At 51.5% G+C, this 23,976-nt stretch overlaps 1 protein-coding gene across 1 annotated transcript in view; it reads left to right on the top strand.

The window, feature by feature from the left end:
* Adamts7 (ADAM metallopeptidase with thrombospondin type 1 motif 7) overlaps window positions 1-23,976 on the top strand; it is a 45,989-nt gene that overhangs the window by 11,406 nt on the left and 10,607 nt on the right. Inside the window, exons 4-14 of the mRNA XM_026400521.2 lie at window positions 1,222-1,418; window positions 7,558-7,641; window positions 7,956-8,080; window positions 9,376-9,525; window positions 10,713-10,856; window positions 19,361-19,505; window positions 20,157-20,249; window positions 20,639-20,784; window positions 22,007-22,176; window positions 22,491-22,624; window positions 23,493-23,613. Coding sequence (XP_026256306.2) covers window positions 1,222-1,418; window positions 7,558-7,641; window positions 7,956-8,080; window positions 9,376-9,525; window positions 10,713-10,856; window positions 19,361-19,505; window positions 20,157-20,249; window positions 20,639-20,784; window positions 22,007-22,176; window positions 22,491-22,624; window positions 23,493-23,613 — 1,509 coding nt within the window. The remainder of the gene's footprint in view (window positions 1-1,221; window positions 1,419-7,557; window positions 7,642-7,955; window positions 8,081-9,375; window positions 9,526-10,712; window positions 10,857-19,360; window positions 19,506-20,156; window positions 20,250-20,638; window positions 20,785-22,006; window positions 22,177-22,490; window positions 22,625-23,492; window positions 23,614-23,976) is intronic.

Genomic DNA, 23,976 nt, shown 5'->3' with positions numbered 1-23,976 from the left:
ACAGGTCGTGGCAGGGGAGACACAGAAAGCCTGTTTTAGAAGTCTCTTCAAACATCTCCATGCCCAGATCTCCTTGTCCCAGAGGGACCCAGATGGACAGACATACCACCCTAGCCCAAGCCTTTAGATGTCCCAGAGGTCTGTGACATCAGTCCATCAGGCCTGCCCCAGCTGATTCCCCTGAACTGATCCTCTCTGCTCCCACCTCACCTCCCCCTCGTTTTGGGGCTCTCTCTGCGTCCTCCATTGTTGCCTATGGCACCTCTGGCTCTGTCAACCATTCTTCATCGAGTGTCCAGGCCAGGCAGGACCATGACCAGGACCTTCAACAGGGCCACTGGCTAGAAACCTCCCCCTTCCTTCCCCTGCTCCCACTCCAGAATAACTGAGCTCTGTTATTAGGGACCTGAGTGCAGAACCTAGCACCGCCTCTGCAGAGCTTCCGTCATGGTAAGGAGCTGCCCACCAAGGGCTGCTTGGGTTTGGCTCAGCTGGCCCTCCAACCTTAAGCTTCCCAAAGCTCAGAGACTCTGTTGCCAGGACAGATGCCCATGAGGCATGTTTCTCAGCCTCAGTTTCCCCTGTTGCATATTTGTGCTTCCTGGTTTGCTCTGGGGCAGTCTAGGGCAGAGGAGCAGGTCCTCAGTGGGGTCAGCTGGGTCTTGGCCAGTCTTTCCTGGCTGGAGGTTAGGCTATGGGTCTGTGTGTGCTGGGATGCATTAACCTCTTAATAGGGGAGGTCATGACACAGGGAGATAGGGCCCAGGCTCCAGCTTTTTTGGGTCCAGGAGCTTCCCTCAAATAGACATAGTGCTTTTTTCCTTTTCTTTTCTTTCTTTTTTTTGTAGTGCTGGGAATTGAACCCAGGGCCTGACACCCATTAGATAAGAGTTTCATCACTGAGCTACATCCCCAGCTCCCAGGCATAGTACTTTACCAAGCTTATATCTAACATTTTTGTTTGCCTCCAGTATCACTTTTCCATGTAGATTCTTATTTAGGGGAATAATCCTGGGAATCCCAGGATCAGAAGAGAAGGGAAGTGACCAGGCAGATAACACAGTGATCTGTTATCACAGACCTAGGACGGACCCAGGGGGGCATCCAGGTCTCTGTCTCTGATCCCAGTGCTGTTCCTGCTGTGCCAGAGAGCTCACTAAGAAGAAGTCTTAGAGACATGTGTCCTGGGCCCAGCTAACTCCACCTGTCTGGGGCCCACAGTGTCTCCGGAGCTGGAGCCTCGTCGTGATCGTTGGGAGCAGCGGCATCAGTGGCAGCGGCATCGACCGAGGCGGCTGCACCAGCGCTCTGTCAGCAAAGAGAAGTGGGTGGAGACCCTGGTGGTAGCTGATGCCAAAATGGTGGAGTACCACGGGCAGCCGCAAGTGGAGAGCTACGTGCTGACCATCATGAACATGGTGAGGCTGCAGCAGGCAGCGGCAGTGGCATGGGGAAGGCACAGTGAGTGTTGTTGGGGGTGGATTACAAAGGGGGGTACAGGGCAGGAAGGCTGGCAGGGGGTCACTTGGAGAGAACAGCAGCACAAGACACTGGCCACATCATCTAGCTGCACAGCATGTTTCCACCGTGTCCTTGTCCACTCAGGTACTAGTCAGAGTGCTGCTATGACAACACAGGGTATGATGCCATCTTACTGGCTCAGCTGGCATTTGGGGAGATGGGGAAGCCACAACCCTGTGCCTGGCCAGTTCACTTACCTTGCCCTGAACACTCACCTTTCTCCTTTGTATCAAGATCTGTGATAGGTTCTGGGGACACAGACGTGCCCAATCAGACCAGGTCCTGCCTGATACATCAGCACGAAGTAGAGTTGCATCTGTTCAGTTTTGTGGTCTACTAGCTGGTGAACTCGGGGCACATTACTTATCTGTGAAATCGGGATGACAGTACCTTGTGGGATTGGAACACTGTGCACGCGCATGTGTGTGTGTGTGTGTGTGTGTGTGTGTGTGTGTGAGTGTTTATTTTTTATTATTTTTATACCTGGGATTGAAACACTGAGCCAAATCCTCAGCCTCCCCACTTTTTAAAAATGTATTTAGAAACAGGATCGCTGAGTTGCTTAGGGCCTCCCCAAATTGCCGAGGCTGGCTTTGAACTCATGATCCTCCTGCCTCAGCCTCTCAAGCTGCTGGGATTATAGGCATGTTCCACTGCACCCAGCTTTTTCTTTCTTTCTTTCTTTTTTTCTTTTTGTTTCTTGGTGCATTATAGTTGCACATATTGATGAGATTTGTTATTACATATTTATACATGCACATAATATAACAATATAATTTGAACAGTATCTCTCCCCACTATTTTCCCCCTCCCTCCCTACCTCTCACCTTTTGATCCCTTTTTTTTTTATTGATGTCTCTTTGAATTTTAGAAGATCCACCCCAACCTTTGTTTTCCTTTTTCCTCTCTAGCTTTTGCTTTGGAGAAACATTTGACCCTTAACCTTCTGAGTTTGACTTATTTCGTTTAATATGGTGGTCTCTAGTTCCATCCATTTTCCTGCAAATACCATAATTTCATTTTTCCTTACGGTTGAATAAAACTCCATTGTGTGTATATAACCACACTTTCTTTGTCCATTCGTCCTTTGATGAACACCTAGGGTGGTTCCATAGTTGATGGGACATTGCTCTTGACCTCACCTCATGTGACAGTTGGTATAACAGAGGCCCTAAGAGGTGACCTACTTGCCAGGTCACACAGCATGGCCAGGTGGAGCCATTTGGGAGCCCAGGTCTCCCCAGTCTTACTTTGGCAGGGCACTGTGGCTGAATGGGGCTAGGAATTCCCAGAGCCACCTGCAGAGCCAGGCCCTCCCTCCCAGCTACCCCTTCCCCAGGTGGGCAGGTGGGAGCCCACAGGCTGCCAGGCTGCTTCCTGCAGTTTCCTGGAAGAAAGGTCTCTGCTTCTGGCATTCTGAGCAGGCCACCTGCTGGGCAGGCTGCCACTCAACCCTCTTTCTGTTTCTTCTCCAGGTTTGGTGGAGGGGAACAAGGTGAGGGGCATGTGTGCGGCTGGGTGATGTCTAAGGGAACCCTGGGGCCAGTGTCCTGTGCTGCTGCTTCCCCCGCACTAGCCCCTCACCTGCTACAACCCTAAGGGAAGTGCTCTCTGAGCCATCTAGCATCTGACCACCCGATTCACAGTGGGGAAGCCTGGGGCTCCAAGGGAGGGGCTGTGGCTGTGCTGTTCTCCACCTGCCGAGCTGCTCAAGTGCTCATCAGCAAAGGCAGCCCTGGGCCAGTTCTTCCTTGATGTGGCCACCTTCTTTGGCTTCTTGTTCCTTATGCAGTAAAAGCTGTAGCCTTCTGTCTGGTATTCTCAGCCCTGAAGGCCCTGCCGAAGCCTATCTAGCTTGTCGTCTATCAAAGAGGGGAAAGCACTGAAATGCAGGCTGCAGGAGGACAGTTGCTGGACAGCAGGGCCTGGTCAGTTTCTGAGGCCCTGAGGTCCTCTTCTTCCCATTGATGCCACTTGGGGGCTCAGTCTGAAAAAGCCAGGAGCCTGGCTGTTCACCATCAGTGAACGAGGTTTGTCTCAACTTACCTTTTCTGAGTTCCCCAGGGCCCAGGTCTTGGGCAGAGTAAGACCAGCCAGTCATACAGGTTCCCTCCCGACATCCCCTGGGTGACCATCGTCAGGCATTTTGCTCCAGGGCCTGGCCTCTTTCAGCCTCCCTTATTCAGTTTCGTAGAGTCCACACATTGGCTCTGTGAGCTCTGTCCTGGGCTCATGCTCACCTGCTCTGACTATATCAGGCTTTCCTGATCTGAAGAGTCCAGCACTGGTGGGAGTCCAGCAGAGTGGGAGCCCCTCTGAGCCCTGCAGTGCTGGATACTTGGCATTCTGCCTGAGAGGTAGGGCCACGGGGCTCATGCAGCCAGCATCTGAGGCAGGCTTATCTGAAGGCTCCCACCATGAGGCCTGGTAGGTTCGGGCAAGAGCCTGTGAACATCTGCTACTTGTTTCCTGTTTCACACCTACCTGTCTTCTAAGCTCATCCCATTTTACAGTTGAGGGAACAAAGGTCAGCGAGGCCAACATCACACAGCTAATAAGTGGCAGAGCTGGACCTGGGACTTGGGTTCAAGGTTACCACAGTGAGTCTCTTCTACATCATGTACAACCACAAAACTGGGCTCCTAATTAGAGTAAGATACACTCCATTTTTGTATAAATGAGTCAAATTATACTCTAGTGTCACGGATAACTAACAACAACAACAAAACAACAATTCTCAAGGGCAGGACTTCTCAGAGCCTTCAAAACTGATATGAGTGCTGAGAATCTTCAAGAGAATAGGCAGGCAGCGTTTTCCATATTTAGAAGAAGTAAGAACAGGGACTGTGAAGCAGTCCATCCTCGGTTCTGATCCCAGCTTCCCCCTCTCTTTAAGCCTCAGTTGCTTCATTTGTAAAATGGAGGTAATTATCCCTACCTTAGAAGTAAGAGGGTTAAATGGCACAAGGACCATCCACGCAACACTCAGTCACCATTAACTGCTGCTCCATGTGACCTTGCAGCCTCTCAGCCACTTCCAGGGCAGCCTACTCCTCTTTACTGTAAGCCCCTTCTTCTCTGTGTCAGATCCAGACCTGAGTTCTGGAGCTTAGGTGATTCTGTTCCAAGCATAGCAAGACGGATCTCCCTCCATCCCATCTTAACTCCCAGTTCTGTTCATTTTTGCTGAGGTCACAGACCTTTTTGAGGGGCTTTTGTCTTACTCTCTGCTCTCTGGGAGCTTGTGGTCACCTTTAACCCCCAGATCTTGTTTTCGTGAACACTGCCCATCCTTGGCTTATTCTCTTGCCTGTACTAGAATGGGGGCTTGACTTCCCCTGTTCAGTTATCCCCCACTCGGACTCTAGGTTGTTAGCAAACATTTCTTGGTTGAGTTGATCAACCTGTAATGACCCTCTCTCTCTACAGTGTCTTCCAGCGCCTTTCTTAACCTCCATATTTCCTGGCATACAATGAGAACTGTTATATGTCCTGCTCTGTGGTGGTACTAAGCTCTCCCCAGCCCTGGCTCAGGACAGGATGGGTCATTTGTCAGGCAGGTCCTAGCAGACCCTCAGGAACTCCTTGTCCTCTGGAACCACTTTGTTGGGTGCTGGTGCCAAGTTTGCCTGTCTACTGTCTATAGTTTCTGAAAGACTTATTCTTTTTTTAATCTTTTTTTTTTTTTAGTTCTAGATGGACACTTTTATTTATTTTTATTGGTGCTGAGGATCAAACTTAGTGCCTCACAGATGTTAGGCAAGGGGTTTGCCACTGAGCCACAACCCCAGCCCCTGAAAGACTTATTCTTTTGATCTTTTTTTCAGGGTACTTTTTCTCATTTTGTACTGTTTCTTTTAAATGAGATAATAATGCATTGGAAATACTTAGCAAGTGCCCCAAATTCATTCATTCATTCATTCATTCATTCAGCAGATATTTATTGGGAGATAGAATAGAGGCTCCCTAGATGGCATGGTGGAGGGTGGAGGCTGGAGATAGGGTGAGAGATGAGATGAGGGGAGATAGAAAGGATGCTGTTCCAGGCTGAGGGCACAGCATGAGTAAAGGCCCTGTGTTAGGAAGAGTCATGGGATTCTGAGAGAAAGACAGAGTGGTTGGAAGCAGCGAGTGAGTGGCATGAGGTGAGGGGAAGCCAGAAAGGAGGGCAGGTGTCCGACCAAACAGGCCTGTAGACTAGACTGGGAACTTTTGCCTTACCCTGTGGACTGTGAAGATCATTATCTTAAGGAAGGCATGGTGTGATTGGGTTCGAATTTCAAAGAGAGGTGACTGAGCCACCAGTCTATCGGTGGCCTGGAAGAGCCAAAGTATAGAGACACTTGTAGCAGCACTTCAGAGAAGAGATGCTGGCACTTGTTCTGGGCAGTGGCCCAGAAGCGAAGAGATAGACTCAGGCAAAGCTCAGGAGACAGAATTAGTTGGATGTGGGGGAGAAGGGTGGTGAGGGGCTCCTGGGTTTCTGGCCTGAATATGGTGGCACGTGGCATGTTTCTCTTCACCATGTCTGACCTTGAAAGTGTCATCCACCCCCATGATCAGGGGCTCTCGTGCCCTTTTCATGGGGTTTATTTTCTCTGCTCGTGTTTTTTATTTTTAAAAACATATTGTCCATTTGAGTATTATTTTTTTATTAGTTGCTCAAAACATTACAATGATCTTGACATATCATATGACATACATTTGATTCAAATGGGGTAAGAATTCTCATTTTTCCACGTGTACAGGTTGCAGGATCACATTGGTTATGCAGCCATGTTTATACATACAGCCATACTAGTGTCTGTTGTATTCTGCTGCCCTCCCTATCCCCTTCCTATCCCCCTCCCCTCCCCTCCCCTCCCCTCCCATCTTCTCTCTCTACCCCATCTACTGTAATTCATTTCTCTCTCTCTTTCTCTCTTTTTTTCCCCTTCCCCCTCACACCATCTTATATGTAATTTTGTATAACAGTGAGGGTCTCCTTCCATCTTGAGGGCAGAAGCTTGGCCCAGAGGGCACAGCTCCACCTACTGGAAGAGTATTATTTTTCTAGATTTCTTGCTGGAAGTCACTTCACGACCAACCTCTGCTGCCATCTCTGCCCATTGGGAACCCAGCAGCTGTCCCCAGTTGTGGACTGGCTTCTTGTTCTGAGGGTGTTTTAAAAGAACAGATGGCCCACGCCTGTAATCCCAGTGGCCTGAGAGGCTGAGGCAGTAGGATTGCAAGTTCAAAGCCAGACTCTGCAAAAGCAAGGCACTAAGCAACTCAGTGAGACCCTGTCTCTAAATAAAATACAAAATGGGGCTGGGGATGTGGCTCAGTGGTTGAGTGCCCCTGAGTTCAATCCCCAGTAACAAACAAATAAACAAAAAACAGATGGCTGTTCCCTTTCCCCTGCACCTTAAGGCACCTTCTATCTCTTGGGGTGACCCTCTCTTATGGGACTCAGTAGGGATCCTCCATGTAGCCATGGGGGCCTCCGGCAGACATGCACACCTGTCTCCTTGGCCCCATGGCTGTCAGCCTCAAGGAGGACAGGATGGCAGAGCAGTGGGAGACTTTGCAGGCCTGTACCCACCCCTGTCCTGCCCCCCACCCCCACCCCATTCTGCCCTGGTTTTGTACCTTAAGGGAGGGCTCATTCTTGGGAAGCTGGTCCCCACAGCAGGAGGGGCTACAGGGCTGTCTCCGGCCAAGGGCAGAGCCAGGGCCCTGACAGGAGCCAATCAACCAACACTTGGAGGTCTGAGTTGCCTGTGCTGGGTGGAGATGGGATTGGCACTTGAAAGCAGATCCCAAATTGGTGCTCAGGACAGATTGTGGGGCTAGGAGGAGGCCTGGGAGGCCTTCCTGTGCTCCCTGGGTTATTGTACTGCTTGTGTGTGTGGTATGCATTGGTGTGGGTGCATCTATCACTGTGCGTGCAGCTCTGTGCACCTGTGTGTGTGGCCTGCATCCCCTGCATGTTTTGGGATGGGTGTTGGTTGCCTACGTCCTGGTTACAGCCTAAACCACCCATCTCTTGGACAGGTGGCCGGCTTGTTTCACCACCCCAGCATTGGGAATCCCATCCACATCACCATTGTGCGCCTGATCCTGCTAGAAAATGAGGAGGTGAGAGGAGCCCCATCCGGACCCATGGCAATGGGCATTGGCTTCCAGTGCCCTCCTGCCCCATAACCTGAGCCGGCCTGTGTGGAAGAGCCCAGTGTCCCCTGTCACCCTCTGGTTCCTGACTCACCTTCTGTCAGGTCTCAGGTCTCCCCAAGATATGTAGCAGGAGGGGTGGTCAAGCTGGAGGCCTGGCTGTTGTGTGTCCTCCCACTGCCCTTGGGGCCTCTGACTCCCGTCTTTCTATGGAGAAGAATTGAACCTGTCCCTGTGGGAACTCAGGGGGAGGCATGAGCAGTAGTCCTCTCTGCCCCCAGGAGGACTTGAAGATCACACACCATGCAGACAACACCTTGAGGAGCTTCTGCAAGTGGCAGAAAAGCATCAACATGAAGGGGGATTCCCACCCCCTGCATCACGACACTGCCATACTGCTTACCAGGTACCCACACATGGAGGGTGGGCGAGGGGTGGGAGGGCTGCATCTGAGGGAGGACTCTCTGAGTCTCAGGGGAAAAGCCTTCTGGGGAGACACAGCCCTGCTCTTACGGAGCCCTATTTTAAGGAGAGGCTTGCAACTCTGGCCCAAGGCTGCATTGCATCAGCACTTGGAGATCTATCATCTATCTGTCTATCTATCTATCTATCTATTTCTTTCTTTCTTTCTTTCTTTCTTTCTTTCTTTCTTTCTTTCTTTCTTTCTTTCTTTCTTTCTCTCTTTCTCTCTTCTGTCTCTTTCTTTCCCTCCCTCCCTCCCCCCTCTTTCTTTCTTTCCCTCCCTCCCTCCCTCCGTCCCTTCCTTCCTTCCTTCCTTCCTTTCTTTCATTTTTGTTCTGGGGATTAAACCCTGGAGCTCTTTACCACTGAATTACATCCCTAGTCCTTTTTATAAATTTTTAATTTTGAGACAGGGTCTTGGTAAGTTGCTTAGGGCCTCACTAAGTTCCTGAATCTGACCTCAAACTTGCAATCCTCCTGTCTCAGCCTCTGGAGCCGCTGGGATTACAGGCATGTGCCACTACACCCAAATTTCAAAATAATTGTGGATTCCCATGCAGTTATCAGAAATAATACAAAGAGGCTCTGTGTACCCTCCATCCAGTTTCCCCTACTGGCAGTATATTGCATAACTGAAATATAATATCCCACTCAGGAAGTTGACAAAGATATGATCTGCAGACCCTCGCAGGTCTCATTGGTGCTACATTCACCTTGTGTGTGTGCTGTTCAGTGCTGTGCAGTTTTATCACCTACTGAGGTTTGTGTATCCATCACCTCTATTCAGATTCAGGGAGTTGCATCAGAAGGAGATCTCATGCCACATGTTTCTAGTCACAGCTGCCTCCCTCCCTCCTCTCCCCAATCTCTGGCATCTGCTAATCCTTTTAGGGGCAGTGTTTTTAAGCTCCAGGTGGTTATTTTCCCTCTGCTGGACTCTGGCCACTTCTGTCAGCACCCTTGCTGGAATAGCACCAAAACTGTTCTAGGCACACATCTGCTTCCCAAACCCAGATAGGTGTCCAGGGGATTGTGTGTACACAAGGGCACCTGCTAAGTTGCTTAAGGCCTCACTAAGTGAGGCCATCCCAAGTGGCCACCATGTTGGCCTGATGACCTGATATTTTGGAGTGGTGGGAGGGGCATCCTGGCTTCCTCTGTCCAGGTTAGCATGGGTCCTTCCTCAGCCTCCTTCAGCCCTGGACCAGGTCAGCTTAAAAGCTGCTTCTCTCTGTGCAGGAAGGACTTGTGTGCAGCCATGAACCATCCTTGTGAAACCCTGGGCCTGTCTCATGTGGCAGGCATGTGCCAGCCACACCGCAGCTGCAACATCAATGAGGACACTGGCCTCCCTCTGGCCTTCACCGTGGCCCACGAGCTCGGACACAGGTACCATGCCTACCCTCACTGCCACACTACAAACCCAGCTCTGCCTTCCCACCTTGGGAGCACTGGCTCCTACCCTCATGGATCCCAGAATCCCAGGGAATGGAAACTATCTGGGGCGGGAGCCCTGACTCTGTCCCAGCATCCCTGGGACTGATCTGAGGCTGGTCTTATTTCAAGGGGGTTGGGAAGGGCCAGATCATAGGCTGTTGGCTGTTCCTCCTCGTTGCCCTTAGTGCTTGCATGTTTTGCTGTTCTTCCCCACTCTGTCCCTATTTCTACTTTCTCTGTGACCCTGGCCTCTGTGAGCTCCCCATAGACTGAAGGGGTTGGATCCAGCAATGACCAAGACTCCCTCTATCTGACATCTCTGCCTGGGACTCTCATGTCTCTGTGTGGCCCAGGCCCTCAGCCACCTGAGCCCGGGCTGTTTAGCTGGTGAATGGTGGCCTCTGGGGGAAGATTGGAAAGCCACAGGGCAAGCTCCCTAAGAGTTTGTTGTTCAGAAGTTTTGGGGTCATTCATTCAGATGTTCTGGGTGACATTCTTGCCTGCAGGGCCTTGAAACTGTCTGTGGTAGAAAGAAACCTCTGCCCTAATTCTGCCATTTCCTGGCTGTTATGCTGGCTAGTTCCTTGGTCTCTCTGAGCCCCTATGGGGGTGATAATGAGGGCTGAGTGAGATAGTGCTCTGAAAGTGCCTAGCATGGTGCCTGACATAGTAGGTGCTCAGGAATTAGAATTTTTCATGTGTCCTTCCCAAGGATGTTGAGACCTTTTTGTGATACGGTAGCTCAGATTGCAAATACATAGCCTTGGGATGAGGACCTGGAGGTTGCGGGACCTCTGTTAGACTCTTCTTGGCACCAGTAAAGTTGTAGGGCCATTGTTGGCCAGCTCTGGGGGCAGGAGCAGAGCCATTCTGAGGCCCCCCACTCTCATTTCAGGCACAGGTTGATGCACCTAGAGGAGGACCACATGGGATACTAACTGTCATACCCACGTTTTGCATTAAGGAAACTGAAGTGCAGAGAGGGGGTGTGGCTATCCCAAGGTCGCACAGCCCTTCAGTGGCAGAGCCAGCCTTGGGAACTAGGACTGTGCACCTTGCAGGCCTCTGGGGGGGTGGGGTGGCCTGGTGGCCTCCTGCCCCTGGGCTTACCCACCCCTGGGGCCTGTGCTCTCACACAGTTTTGGCATTCAGCATGACGGAAACGGCAATGACTGCGAGCCCATTGGGAAACAGCCTTTCATCATGTCTCCACAGCTCCTGTACGACGCAGCTCCGCTCACCTGGTCTCGCTGCAGCCGCGAGTACATCACCAGGTTCCTCGAGTAAGTCCCTCCCCAGCCCTAGGCATCTGTTCATGAGGTTGCAGGCAATGCAAGGGGTGCAGACAGTGGCAGCAGGGTGCCAGGGTAAAGAGATGTGTGGAGGAGCACCTGAGAGGTGTTGGCCGGGGTCCTCAAGGTCCTGCTGGAAGGGATGCCCACATTGCATCCTGGAGGATGAGCAGGAGCTCACAAATGTATAGGTAGAAGGAGAATGGAGCCCCTGCGAGAGGAAGGCCAGCCAGGACTGCAGACACGGAGGGGCTCAGTGGTTTTCAGGAACGGCAAGGCAGTGAGTGAGGCTAGCCAGCCACTGCTGGGCGGGAAGAGGCTGGAGGGTGAGCAGGGCTGGCCACGCAGTTCAGTGAGAATCAGGAAAAGTGCCATGAAGGGAACAGAATAGAAAGCTTTTTGCTTTCCTTCATGGTTTCTTAATATGTTAAAGATATTTTATATTTCCTATTTAATGTTATTCTAAATAAGAGAACATTTTTAATTTAAATTAATAGCATAATTTTACTATTTCTCTTCACTTTGTGCAGTGCGATCATGCGGTTCTAGAGATTGGACCCAGGGTCTGGCACATTCTAGGCAAGTGCTCTCCTACTGGGCTACATCCCCAGCCCCTAGTGCCAGTTTTATTTTATTTTATTTTTTTGGTACCAGGGATTGAACCCAGGGGTTAACCACTGAGCCCCATCCCCAGCCCCTTTTATTTTGTATTTTGAAATAAGATCTCACTGAGTTTGTTAGGGCTTCGCTAAATTGCTGAGGCTGGCTTTGAACTCGTGATCCTCCTGCCTCAGCCAGCCGCCTGAGCCTCTAGCATTACAGGATGTGCCAGAGCATCAGCTTAGTGCCAGTTTTAAACGCATATATAAGAATAATTAAGGGGCTGGGGTTGTGGCTCTGTGGTAGAGCACTTGCCTAGCACGTGCAAGGCCCAGGGTTCGATCCTCAGCACCACATAAAAATAAAGGTATTGTGTCCCAAGTACAACTGAAAAAAAAATTAAAAAAAGAAAAGAATATTTAACATGCAATATCCACACAATTGCCCAGTTCATCTTTCAGAGTGTATTTTACTGGAGCAGTGAATATGCGGCACAAAACTAATTTGGTTATTTTCAGAGTTATTTTCCTCAATGATCTGTGCACATTCTCCCAATACTCAAGCTTGCTGATGAGGAAAAAGCCCTAAAGGAAAAATAACTCATCTTTTCCTGTCATCCGGTGTCATAGTTGACAGTGTGGTGATTGGCTAAGGCGCTTAACACAAGGAAGAAAGGAGACTGGGTTCCTTGTTATTCCTGTTTCTTAAGATTGTCATTGACTTCTTTCTGCATTGGAAGCAAGTTCTGGTTCATGTGGAAAGTGTGGCCTCTGGGGCTGTTGATCCCCTTTCTCAGTCCTGGACATAACAAACTCATCTTGGCATCTGGGTTTTGCAGCTCACAGAACCTCTATACATTGTGGGTCTCCTGGGATACTGTGCTCATGAGCAAAGCAAATGCTCAATGCAAATGGGGTGGCAAGGAATGATGGACGCAGACACTGGTGCATGTCTCCTCTGCTCATGCACATGCTCCTGTGCATGATCTTGCTTACAAAGCTCAAGTTTAGAGACACTGAGAATTCAAGATGGCAACAGTAGAGCCTTAACTCATCTGTCCACCCCTCTCCACCCCCACTATTTTTTCTCTAAACAACCACTTTCAGTGTTGACTCTTCTAGCTTTTTTTTCTGAATTTACTTTCATATTTCCAAAAAGCATTTCTAGACTGATATTTCTCAATTTTTTTAAAGATATTATCTGGAGGGTTGGGATTTCGTCCTCTTGCATCATTTCCTGCACACACACATATGCTCCCCCCACCTCTCCCACTATAGTGATAACATATTTTAATTAAGTCCTTGTTCATAATAATAACTATGTAATTTTTTTAAACTAAGTGTTGTAACAAGATGACATTTCTTTTTAAGAACAAGTAATTTTTCTTTTTTGCCTCATTTTCTTTGCTTTCCACATCCTCTAATAGTTCTACAAAATGCCTGAGTGCAGTTTTCCAGAAGATAATCCCTACCAGATAAAAGTTCCCTTGTTGCTTAGACCTTCTCCCCAGTTTCCCTCTGTCTTCCAGTCTAGACTGAATGCTTTTTTAGGCCTGACCTAAAATTGCCATGTAAAGTTTTCCTTTTTCCTGGATCCCATACTACTTTTTGAGAGTGGGAGAAGTTACCTTTTGATTTTATGTTTGTTTTGGTGAAGCACATCCTCAAGCAGCTTTCTAAAAAAGGGTGTATAGAGGTAAATGGTTTGCCCATCTCAAAGTGTCTTTATTCTTCCCTCTCATCTGCTTGATAGTTTGATTGGATATCAGCTTCTAGGTTAGAAGTCACTCTCCCTCAGCGTGTAGAAGGTGTTTCTCATTGTCTTCTAATTTTGCAGCCCTGCTTTGGGGAGCCTTCTGATTCCCAAGCTTTTGAATATGACCTTTCAGGAAGTCTGGAAGCTTTTAGGGTTCTCTGTCTCTTTCTCTTTTTTGGTGATTTTAAATTTCACAACTATGTCCCTTGGTTTATTTTTATTTTTGGGCACTCAGTGGACCCTCTTAATCTAGAAACTCATGTCCTTTAGTTCTTGAAAATGTTCTTGTATTATTTACTTGGTAATCATCTCTCCTCTGTTTTTTCTTTCTGGAATCCTTCATATTCAGCTTTTCTCTCTTACTTTCTAATTTTTAAACTTTCCCCCTGATATCTTCCTATTTTCTGGGAAGCGGAAATTTATTCTTCTATTAAAATACTTACAATCCTTGTTAGTTTTTTAAAAAATATTTTTCTATTGTGCTTTTCATTTCCTGAACTTTCTTTCTTTTTCTTTTCCTTTCTTCCTTCCTTCCTTCCTTCCTTCCTTCCTTCCTTCCTTCCTTCCTTCCTTCCTTCCTTCCTTCCTTCCTTCCTTCCTTCCTTCCTTCCTTCCTTTCTTTCTTTCTTTCTTTCTTTCTTTCTTTCTTTCTTTCTTTCTTTCTTTCTTTCTTTCTTTCTTTCTTTCTTTCTTTCTTTCTTTCTTTCTTTCTTTCTTTCTTTCTTTCTTCTTTTTCACTGTGTGCATAGTGCTGGGGATTGAACCCAGGGCCTTGTACATGCGAGACAAGCACTCTACCAACTGAGCTATATTTCCAACCCTCTGATCTTTCATATTCACTAAATATTTCTTTTATTATCCTGTTCTTATTTCATAATTACAATATCTTATCTTTCTGAGGTGATTACAGTAACATGGATTTTTCTTTTTATTCTTCCTGAAATACTTTTCTTTTCTTTGGGTTATTTAAAAAAAAATCTTCCTTTCATGTTAAAGGTGTTCTCTAAACATGTTGGCTGTATTTCATACATGGAAGGAGACAGAGATACCAGTTGGGAGGTCTGCGGACTTGGCCAGGTCTCTTTCCTGTCACTCATGACAGATTGATTGAGATGGAACTGTCTCTTTGGGAAATCCTCAAGTGTCAGTATCTAAGGTCATTTTTTTTTTTCCTGAGTGATTTAGTGCCTCCAGAGAAGAATCTTCTAGTCTTTTCCTGGGAGAGTGTTAAGTCCAGCAGCAGCATTCTGGCATCCAAAAAGGCAAGGGACTTGTAGGGTGTCTCACCTTTTATGGTGTGGACTATTACTTGTCCCCTTTCCCTGTAGGACCCTGCATTGGACCTTCATCTGTGTCTGGCATTCCTGGACCAGAGCTTCCTAGTTCACCCTTTTCAGAGAGTGACCCCAGACCCTAGGGCAAGTTGGTGACAGTCACTTAGTCACCCAAGGGTGGGGAGGGAATAAAGGTCCAATTAGTTTTTAAAGACTTTGAACTGGGCTTCCATCCCTAGTCCTACTGGCCCCTGGGACCTCAAATGCTGAGCTGTCCAGGTGTTGCTTCTCTGTGGTTTCTCCCTGCAACCACCTGCAGCCTCTCTCATTGTTAAGTTAGCCATTGCCTGACCATGTGCTTCCTGGTTTCAGAATTTTGTTGACATCTTTTATTTGCCATCATCACTTCTCCCATATCCTCTGCCTGTGTAGATTTATGTCTTGTTTATTCTCTAAATGTTACTGTGGACTTTGGAAGGAGGCAGAGATAAATCTGTCGCCCGATGTGCCACATTTCTCCAGAAGGCTCTCTCCACTGTGGGTTTTCAGCAGGAATGTGACCAGACCCATTAGGACTGTAGAAGCATGGATGCTGGCTTCCCATGGAGGAGGGCCTACTAGAATGAGGAGTGGGATTGGAAGCAGAGAAAAATGTAGTTGGGTGTTTTAGAACCTGGACTCTGGCCCAGGCTTCCTCCCGTGTGAGCAGACAAGTTACAGTATCCTTTAAGCCTCAAACATGGGGATGATGATGTGTCTGGGTTATGCATTTGCTATCAGGATTAAATGAAAAAACACATGTAGCGTTTAGCACAGTGCCTACCACATGGTCAACAGTCAATAGTGGTAACAGCTATGATTACTTTCTCCCTATTACCAAGTAGTGTATCACATGGACTTGAGCTAGGGAAATGGCCTAGGGATGGAGAGGAGGGTGTCCCCCTCTGCGGAGCAGAGCAGAGAATGAGAGAACGGTGGGAAATCAGAATAGTAGGCACCTCTGAAATACCCCCCAGGCTTGTTCCCAGCTGCCCCACCCAGGGTGCCACCCAGCACCCTGGCTCTGGGACAGACAGGCAAGTCTCTGTCCTCATTCAGTTGCTGGAATGTATGAGGGACTTGGCCCCGGGCCTGGGGTGAGGGTGGGAGGAGAGCCTGCGCCAAGCAGGCCCTGCCAGAGCCTTGACACTGGGAAGAGCAGGGCAGAGGCTGAAGACAGAGCTGCGTGCTCCACTGAGTAGGGGGTGCTGGAGAGGAAGAATGGCATCTCCCCGAGGTCAGCTCATATCTTCACCTTCCCATCTGGTAAGGCAGCAGGGGTATCTGAGAAGAAAGTGGAAGATGTGGACACCAAAACGGGCCGTGGCATCTGTTTCCCAGCTCCCAGCCTTGGGTTTCTTTGCTGAGGGTGGGACAGGAGACAGGCTCCACCCCAATGAGTGAGATTCATAAAAGGTGCCAAATGCAAGGGCAAGCAGTGTTTGCAGGGCTTGGGGACGTTCTCAGAGGCACATGCAGACCATTCACTCTCCCTGTGGGACTTGATGACGACATCCCCCGGTTCTCTGCAGATATCTGTTTACCAGGCCACTTAGACCCAGACAGAACTGAATCCAGACTCTCACCCTTGCTGTGTCCACAGACCTGTGTATGTAAAGCCCTGGGGGGACAGTGGTGAAGGAGACGAACTGGTGTCTAGGCACAGGCCCTCGCCATCTGGGGGAGGCAGACAGATGATAATTTGAGGTGATTATTGCTGTGGCAGACAGCCCTGTGGGGCTAGTCTGAAAGCAAAGGGGGACACCCACCTCTCCTGGGGTCAGGGATAGATTTCTGAGAAGGCTTCTGGAGCTGCCCACTAAAAGTCAAAGTCAATGAGGAAGGAGGAAGCTCTTGGTAGAAGGCAGGGCCCCGGCTGTGGTCAGGGACATGGGGGCCTGGCGTGTGCTGAAGAGTCTTCTGGGACTGGCAGTGGGTCTGGGAGATTTTTGGAGCCAATCCAAAGCAGCTGACCTGAGGAACCCCAAGAGTCATTTTGAACTGAGAAGAGTTTTGAGGGACCCTGGGGTCAATAGGTAGTTGCTCTAGTCACCAGTAGCAGGCCCGTGGGAGCCATGGGCTCCGCAAGTCAGCACAGAGGTCATGGTGTTCACGAGCCTCTACTTGAACTGGAGGTCAGTGAGGGGAGGCTCTGTTCATCCCTGCCCTCAAAGCCAGGGTTGCTGCAGGGAGAGAGAGGACCAGTCATGGGTGGGCCCTTCACTTCATCCATGATGCCCACTGTCCAGTGGCTTTGTGACCAGAACCTGGGGATGGTAAGGGGAGAGAATGAATGCACAGGAGGTCCCACAGGTGGTAGGCAGCTCTTGGCAATCTCAGGTGAAAGTGAGGCTTCCTTCCAGAAGTCACTTATTGGCCCCTGTTCAGGGGCTGCTAGCCCGGCTATAATTAGCACAAGGAGGGGCCTGGAGGGGAAGGGCTGATGGGCGTGGGGATCTGGGGGTGAGTCCGCAGTGTTGAGGAACCTGGCAGTGGGCCCGTCAGAGGAGGGAAGGGCCGGCTCCTGGCCATCCCTGTAACTTCCCAAGTCGACATTGCTATTTGTTCTTCTGTAGCTTGGGATTAGCCTCTTGTAGATGAGGACGTGAGGCCCGAAGAGGGTACAGGGGAGCCTAAGTCCACACAGCATCCACAGCTGGGCAGAGAGCAGAACTCGGATTTCTGACTCCCCAAACAGTCCCAAGGGCCGGCTGTGGCCCTGAATCGGGAAGTGAGTCCTGTGAGGGGTGCCTCATGCCCCACAGGGTCAGATAAGTGCCCTAGTCCACATCCATTTGTCACAGTATACTAGAGGGAAAGAGGGGCCCCAGGGCCAGGCTGGCCCCAGTCCCTCCAGCTGACACTGCTCCAGCATGCAGGCCCAGGGAGCTCTGAGCCACAGCAAGCACTTGGGGACACTTTCTCTCTGCCAGGCCTCAGCTGCATGGTTTTGAACTTGTTTCTGGGGTAAAGTATTTGAGGCTAGGCTCAGGGGTCGTCTGTGAGGAGCCCTATCTCGGGGGCAACACAGTGAGTGGGTACAGTGAGTGGGCACTGGCAGCTTGGGCTTTGGATCCTTGACCCAGGGCAGGTGACAGACCATTCTGAGCTCTGTGTGTGTAAGGACAGTGGCCTTCTGCCTAGGATGCTCTGAGAAGGGCAATGTGAGGGCACAAGCCATGTACCCAGGGCCAGCCTGGCATGTAGTCATCAGGGCACAGGGTGTGTCCAACAGCAGCTCATTTGCCATGCCCATGTTAGAGGAATCCATTGGTTCCAGGAACACCCCCAGGGCCCTCATCAGGGTTTACCACTGAGTTCTCTGCAGCTCTAGGTGGGTCAGGGCCCTGTCACCAGCCAGGACTCCACACAGACCACCCACCCACACCAGGTCTCACAGCTACCTGGCCTCTACCTCTGAAAAATAAACTCCAGTATTCCAGCCACCCTCTAAGCCTCTCTCCACACCTTCAGTGGTGGCAATGGCCCTGTTTCTCCATCCTGTCATCTTCTGCCAGCCTCTCCATATCCTGAGGTATCTCCTATCTTCCTGCCAGACCCCAGGATCTACCACCTCTGCTCTTAGTCTGGTGACCCCTGACACTGCCCATCCCAACTAGCACTCTCTGCTCATTTTGGCTCCCTAGCCTGACACCTGACACCTTAGCCTCCCAGGCCGGAAAATTGGAAGGTTTCTGCTCCTGCTTCCTGCCTGGCCAAGGCCCCCATCCTGCAGGCCCTGCCTTGTCTATTGCCTCTGTCCAAGTCCTTGCTGCCTGAGCCAGCTCCATCCCTGATAGCCTGGCACATTTCTCCTAGCTTCTGCTGTCTCCAGAAGGCCCCGGGGCATTTCCTCTTGATCCTCCAGGACAGCAGGGAGCCCAGAAGTGGGGTTATTGGGTCAGTGTATTCATGCCCAGGGCCCAGCTGAGGCTGCAGGATGGCCACTGGCCCTTAGGGGCAATCTAGTTGTGCACAAGGGGCACACAGAGTGAGGAGGGGCAAAGGCAGCTGAGCCAGGCCTGGGATGTCCTCCTCAGGGCCCCTGTGCCTCAGTGTGCTCCTGTCTGCTGGTGTGTCTGGGCTGCCACACCTTCTGACCATATCTGCTGGAGTTCTTGACATACATAGGCTGTGCCTGCTCGGGTCTGCCAGTCCCTCTTCTGCTGCCAGGTAATGATGGCTGGAGGAAGGCAAAGACCCATAGGGAGAAATAGAGGCAAGGAGGCCAGTCCTGGTGGAGTGGGGAGGTGGGCAGGACAGCCTCTGGGCTCTCTCTCAGAGAGAGAGGAGGTGGAGGGCTACTTCCTAGACCTGGCCTTCCACAGATGACCTAGGTCTTTGCCTGGGGTGGGGTCCTTAGAGGCCCTCTGTTGTGACAACTGTGATGTGATGTTCTCCAGACCTTGTCCAGCCTGGCTCCAGGGTCAGGGCCAGGGGCTGAGGCTGCAGGAAGTCAGAACCAGGCCATGCAAACGGCTTGCAGATCCAGGCCTTTGAGGGAAGAGCACCTGTACGACACCTGGAAGAGGGCCTGCACCAGCAGAGCTGGAGTGCAGTGCGACAATAGCTGTGCCCAGGCCTGGCCTTGGGTGGGGGGCAGCTCAGCTGGCTGGAGTCCCTGGGAGATGACAGGGGTCTGGAGGGCTGTTGTGCTAGGCCCATCACTGGGGGATCGGCTGAGCCACATGGGGAGCCTGTTGTGTTTCTATAGGGTCTACAAGTTTGCTATGCCAATTTCCACCTCACCTGCCCTTCCAGCCCCACTGAGGCCTCTCTAATGGCACAGGTAGCCCCTCACCTCATCTTCCTGTTCTATCTCTACAGTCGTGGGTGGGGCCTGTGCCTGGACGACCCTCCTGCCGATGATGTCGTCAACTTCCCCTCAGTGCCACCTGGTGTCCTCTATGATGTGAACCACCAGTGCCGTCTTCAATATGGGGCCTACTCTGCTTTCTGTGATGGCATGGATGTGAGTGTGGGCCAGGTGTGGGAATGGGGGATGGCAGTAGGACTTAGGGGACAGCCCTCACCAGTCTGCAGATGCCAGCCTGGGAGAAACCCTGCCTGGCCTGGCTCAGCCCCCATTTGGTGCAGTGAGACATAAAGTGACCTACTTGCGAGAGAGGCCTTGGGGTTAGGTGGGCCACAGACCCAGGACTGGATTTGGGGTTAACCATTTACCAGCTATAGGACCATGGGTAAGTTGCTCAGTGTCCCTGGCTCATAAGAGAGACAAACAAAACTATACTTGGGGGTCCTGGGGAAGATTGCAGGAAGTTGTAGCCAGAAGCATGTGACTGAGACCCTGTGACTTCTAATGGGAGTCTGTTCAGAGGAGTGGGCTGGGGCTGGGAGTGGTGTAAACAGTTGGAGACTGCTCTGAGCAGCAAACTTCAGCCTGGAGGTCTCCATATAGGGACCCCATGTCTCCTCATGGTTGAGGGGGAATGGGGGAAGGTGGAGCAAGAGGACACCTCTGGGGGTTATCACATCTGCAGACCTCTATGACACACCAGCTCTACAAAGGGGTGCCCAGGGGACCCTTGGGGACCTGAGGGGGTAGCATGGGTGAAGGCACTGGGGAGCTGGTGAGGGTATGGCCCATGTCTCCTCCTTGCAGAATGTCTGCCACACTCTCTGGTGCTCTGTGGGGACCACCTGTCACTCTAAGCTGGATGCAGCTGTGGACGGCACCAGGTGTGGGGAAAACAAGGTAGGAGAAGCTGCTGGCCCTGATTGTGGGGCGTGCTGCGGGGAGGCCCACCTCCTGCTGCCTGTGCTTTGGCATCAGGCTTAACTTAGTCTCACTTGTGCCCTTAGCAGACCCCAGCCCTTTCGGGCCCATTTTCCCATCTACAAAACAGGTATCGGGGAAGGTCTGGATGATTTTCCAAGGCATCTGCAGCTCAGAATCAACCCCTGGGCTCTGTTTTATTCCCTACTGCTTCACCATGGGGCCTGGGTTGTGGGTGGCTGTAAGGGCCTCTCTCATGCCTTCCATCTCTCTGTGCCTTTCGAGATCTTCCCACCCACCTCCTTCTCACTAGGGTGAGGATGACTGACGGGTGGGGTGGGTTGCTCTGCCTCCATGTGTCTCTGTAGTGGTGTCTCAATGGGGAGTGTGTCCCCATGAGCTTCCGGCCCAAGGCTGTGGATGGTGGCTGGTCCGGCTGGAGCGCCTGGTCTGTCTGCTCACGGAGCTGTGGCATGGGTGTGCAGAGCGCTGAGCGGCAATGCACACAGCCCACGTGAGTACTGGGCCCAGGGTGGGAGTGAAGCACCTAAGCAAAATCAGCAGATTGCAGGGAATTGAGCCTCTAGCTCTCACTATTTATTGTTCCTGTATTGGCCAAGTCAAGAGCATCTAAGTCACCTTGAATCACTTCAGGGAGTGACAACATTGCAGAGAAGGAAACACTGAGGCCTAGAAACTGGAGACACTCATCAGAAGCCACACAGCACAGCAACAGCTGGCTGGAAGGAAGCAGGAGAGGGCAGTGGTTAGTGCTTAAACCCTGGGCCTTAAAGGATCAGGTTCAAATCCCCTTGACCCCTCATACAGGGGTCTTCCCTGACCATTCTCTGGGCCTGTTTCCTTGGCTATATAATGGGGTGATGACAGTGTCTACCTCATGAAGTTGCTGGCAGGGGTAAAGGCAGATAATACAGGGAAGGCGTTTGACCCTGGGATGAACTAGCAAGTTCTCAGCAGGTGCTGCTCAGTGACATCAGACGTATGACATGGTGTGCAGTGAGATTGGGGCAGCTGGAAGAATTGGGCAGCACTGAAGGGATGGCTGTGTGTCCTGGGTGGGTGACCACCCTCCCGGGCTCAGTTTCTCCATCTAACAGAGTCAATATGAAAATTTAGTGAGACACAGAGGCCCGCACACCAAGGGACTGCTGGCTTCTCTGAATGAGCCACTTCAGTGGGGTCACCTGAGAGTCAGAGCCAGCCCCAGGTTTGTGCCTGCCCAGGGCTGTGGCCTGTAACTCCTTCTCATGTCCTGGCCTTGGCTGAGCCAGGTGGGGCTGGTCACCCTAGCCTAGATGGGGGTGGAGTTCAGGTGCTGTGCTCTGGCAGCCTTCTGGCTGGGTGGGCTCCTGGGACTTCCTTTTGACCCAGCCCAGGATATTGCCACCAGGTGCAAGTCTGCATGCTGGGCCTCATGGGCTGGTGTCAGTCATGTCCACTGTGTGTCCCAGCCTCTCAGCAGCCCTCTGAGGCAACCTGGAGGATAGCAGAACATTTGTCCGTAGCAGGTTGGGGACAGAACCCAGGTTTCTTGCTGCTGCCTTCCTTTAGTTCCTTACAAACAGAGAGCATGTATCTGGGCCAGAGGGTGGTCAGCTCGAGAGGGTAGCGCAGCATGAGCAAAGACGGGTGGTGGAGTTGGGGGTTACAGATCTAGCTCCATAGCAGACACTGGTGGTGTACTCATGTGGCTCCTTCCCTGGCTCTCCCCATAGGCCCAGATACAAGGGCAAGTACTGTGTGGGTGAGCGGAAGCGCTTCCGGCTCTGCAACCTTCAGGCCTGTCCCCCCGGCCGCCCCTCCTTCCGCCACATCCAGTGCAGCCACTTTGACGCTATGCTGTACAAGGGTCAGCTGCACACATGGGTGCCTGTGATCAATGACGGTGAGTCCTGCCGCCCGTGGGGACACTGAGGTCCAAAGGGCTGGAGACACGTGGGTCCAAGGTTACCCGTTGATACAGACAGGAGGCCCAGTTGTTAAGCCCTCAGCTCCTCCTCCCTTGGGGCTGCCACTCACTCCTAGCTCCTCAGCCTGCAGCTGTGCGGATAACTGCCAGCCAAGCCAGAGCCTCTAGCATGTTGGTGCTGCTCAGAGCCCCTGGCCTGCCACTGATGTGTGTTGCAGAGGGGTCTTTCTGGTGGCCTCCATAACACCTGCCTTGGCTGTTCCTGATGAGTCCTCTACTTGGGCCCCCAGTGAACCCCTGTGAACTGCATTGCCGGCCCTCGAACGAGTACTTTGCTGAGAAGCTGCGGGACGCTGTGGTTGATGGCACTCCCTGCTACCAGGGCCAGGCCAGCCGTGACCTCTGCATCAACGGCATCTGCAAGGTGTGCCTGGATAGCAGGAGGGTCTCCCAGGACCACCTGTCCCCAGCCCCACTGGCGGGCACCAGGTCCTTCTCTGGGTCTTTCCTGGCCCCTCTCCGGCTACTCTTCCCAGGCTGTACCATTGGGCATCCAGCCTCTGCCCCCTAATGACCTCACACTCCCAGCCTCTGCACTGCCACCTTCCCACCTCATCCCGCTGGCTGCCCACCACTGTCCTGGCATGCCTGCATGGCACAGAGCCTAGGCAAAAGCTCCACTGCTCCTGGCTGGATGAGCCCAGGCAATTGTGGCCTCTACAATAGGAAGGGTTAACAAGGTGGTACCTGTGCCATTCAGGACTCTGCACTGGCAAAGTTAGCCGTCAGTCTTTGGTAACAATTCCTGTTTTTATTTCTAGTAACCATGGTGGCCATTCCTCCCTGCTTATGTTCCCAGCTACCTTCTTACCCCGGCTTTTTGCCCTCTAAGCAGGGGGCATCAGAGGTGGACCAATAGGGAAGTGCTAAACTAGTGCCTTTGACAGTGAATCCTGTTTCTGGAAAATCCCTGTGCACACTGGTCGGGAGACCATGGTCTACCAGCTTCTCTGTCTTACTGCACCCTTTTGTGACTTTTCCTGTCTCTTGGCTCATGCATGCTCACAATATGCCTTTGAAGGATAGGTTGATCTCCCCACATCTGGGAAACAAAGGCTCAGGAAGAGGTTTGTGCAGGCTCAGACAGCACAACTGTGGTGGGCCAGGGCCCAGAGCAAGGACTCCTGACCCCTTCCAAGCTCTCTTCTCTCAACCCTGGAAGAACCATGGGGATGGAGACCAGAGAGGGCTGACAGCCCAGCACAAGGGGCCTCCTCTCTCATGTGTTGCAGAATGTGGGCTGTGACTTCGAGATTGACTCGGGTGCTGTGGAGGACCGCTGTGGTGTGTGCCATGGCAATGGCTCCACCTGTCACACCGTGAGCGGGACCTTCGAGGAGGCTGAGGGACTGGGTATGGGTGGGGACTGCCGTTGGGGGAGGGGGTTTGTTCTTAAGCTGGTGGCCTCTTCCTCATCCTCAGGGCTTCTGTGGTCCCCACTCAGACTAGAGATGGCAAGCCTGCCTGGAGCAGGATCCTTGCAGGAGTCAGGGTTCCCGGCCCAGGTGTCCATATCTTTCCTCATGGGGAAGCGTCCTGTCCCAGGGACCTCAGGCAGGGCCAGTCAGGCTTGTGTGTAGCCCTCTGTCCTTTCATAAGTTTGCTCTTTTATGAAGATTGAAAGGCCGTCCTGCTCCACCAGCCCTCACCCTGGGGTCTGTTTTGCACACACTGCTTAAAGCTGATGGCTGAGGGCCACACTGAGGTGGAGAGCTC

The sequence above is a fragment of the Urocitellus parryii genome, chromosome 6, assembly GCF_045843805.1.
Source record: "Urocitellus parryii isolate mUroPar1 chromosome 6, mUroPar1.hap1, whole genome shotgun sequence".
Taxonomy (NCBI): domain Eukaryota; kingdom Metazoa; phylum Chordata; class Mammalia; order Rodentia; family Sciuridae; genus Urocitellus; species Urocitellus parryii.
The sequence above is the reverse complement of the archived record's forward strand: the minus strand, read 5'-3'. Positions and strand labels throughout refer to the sequence as shown.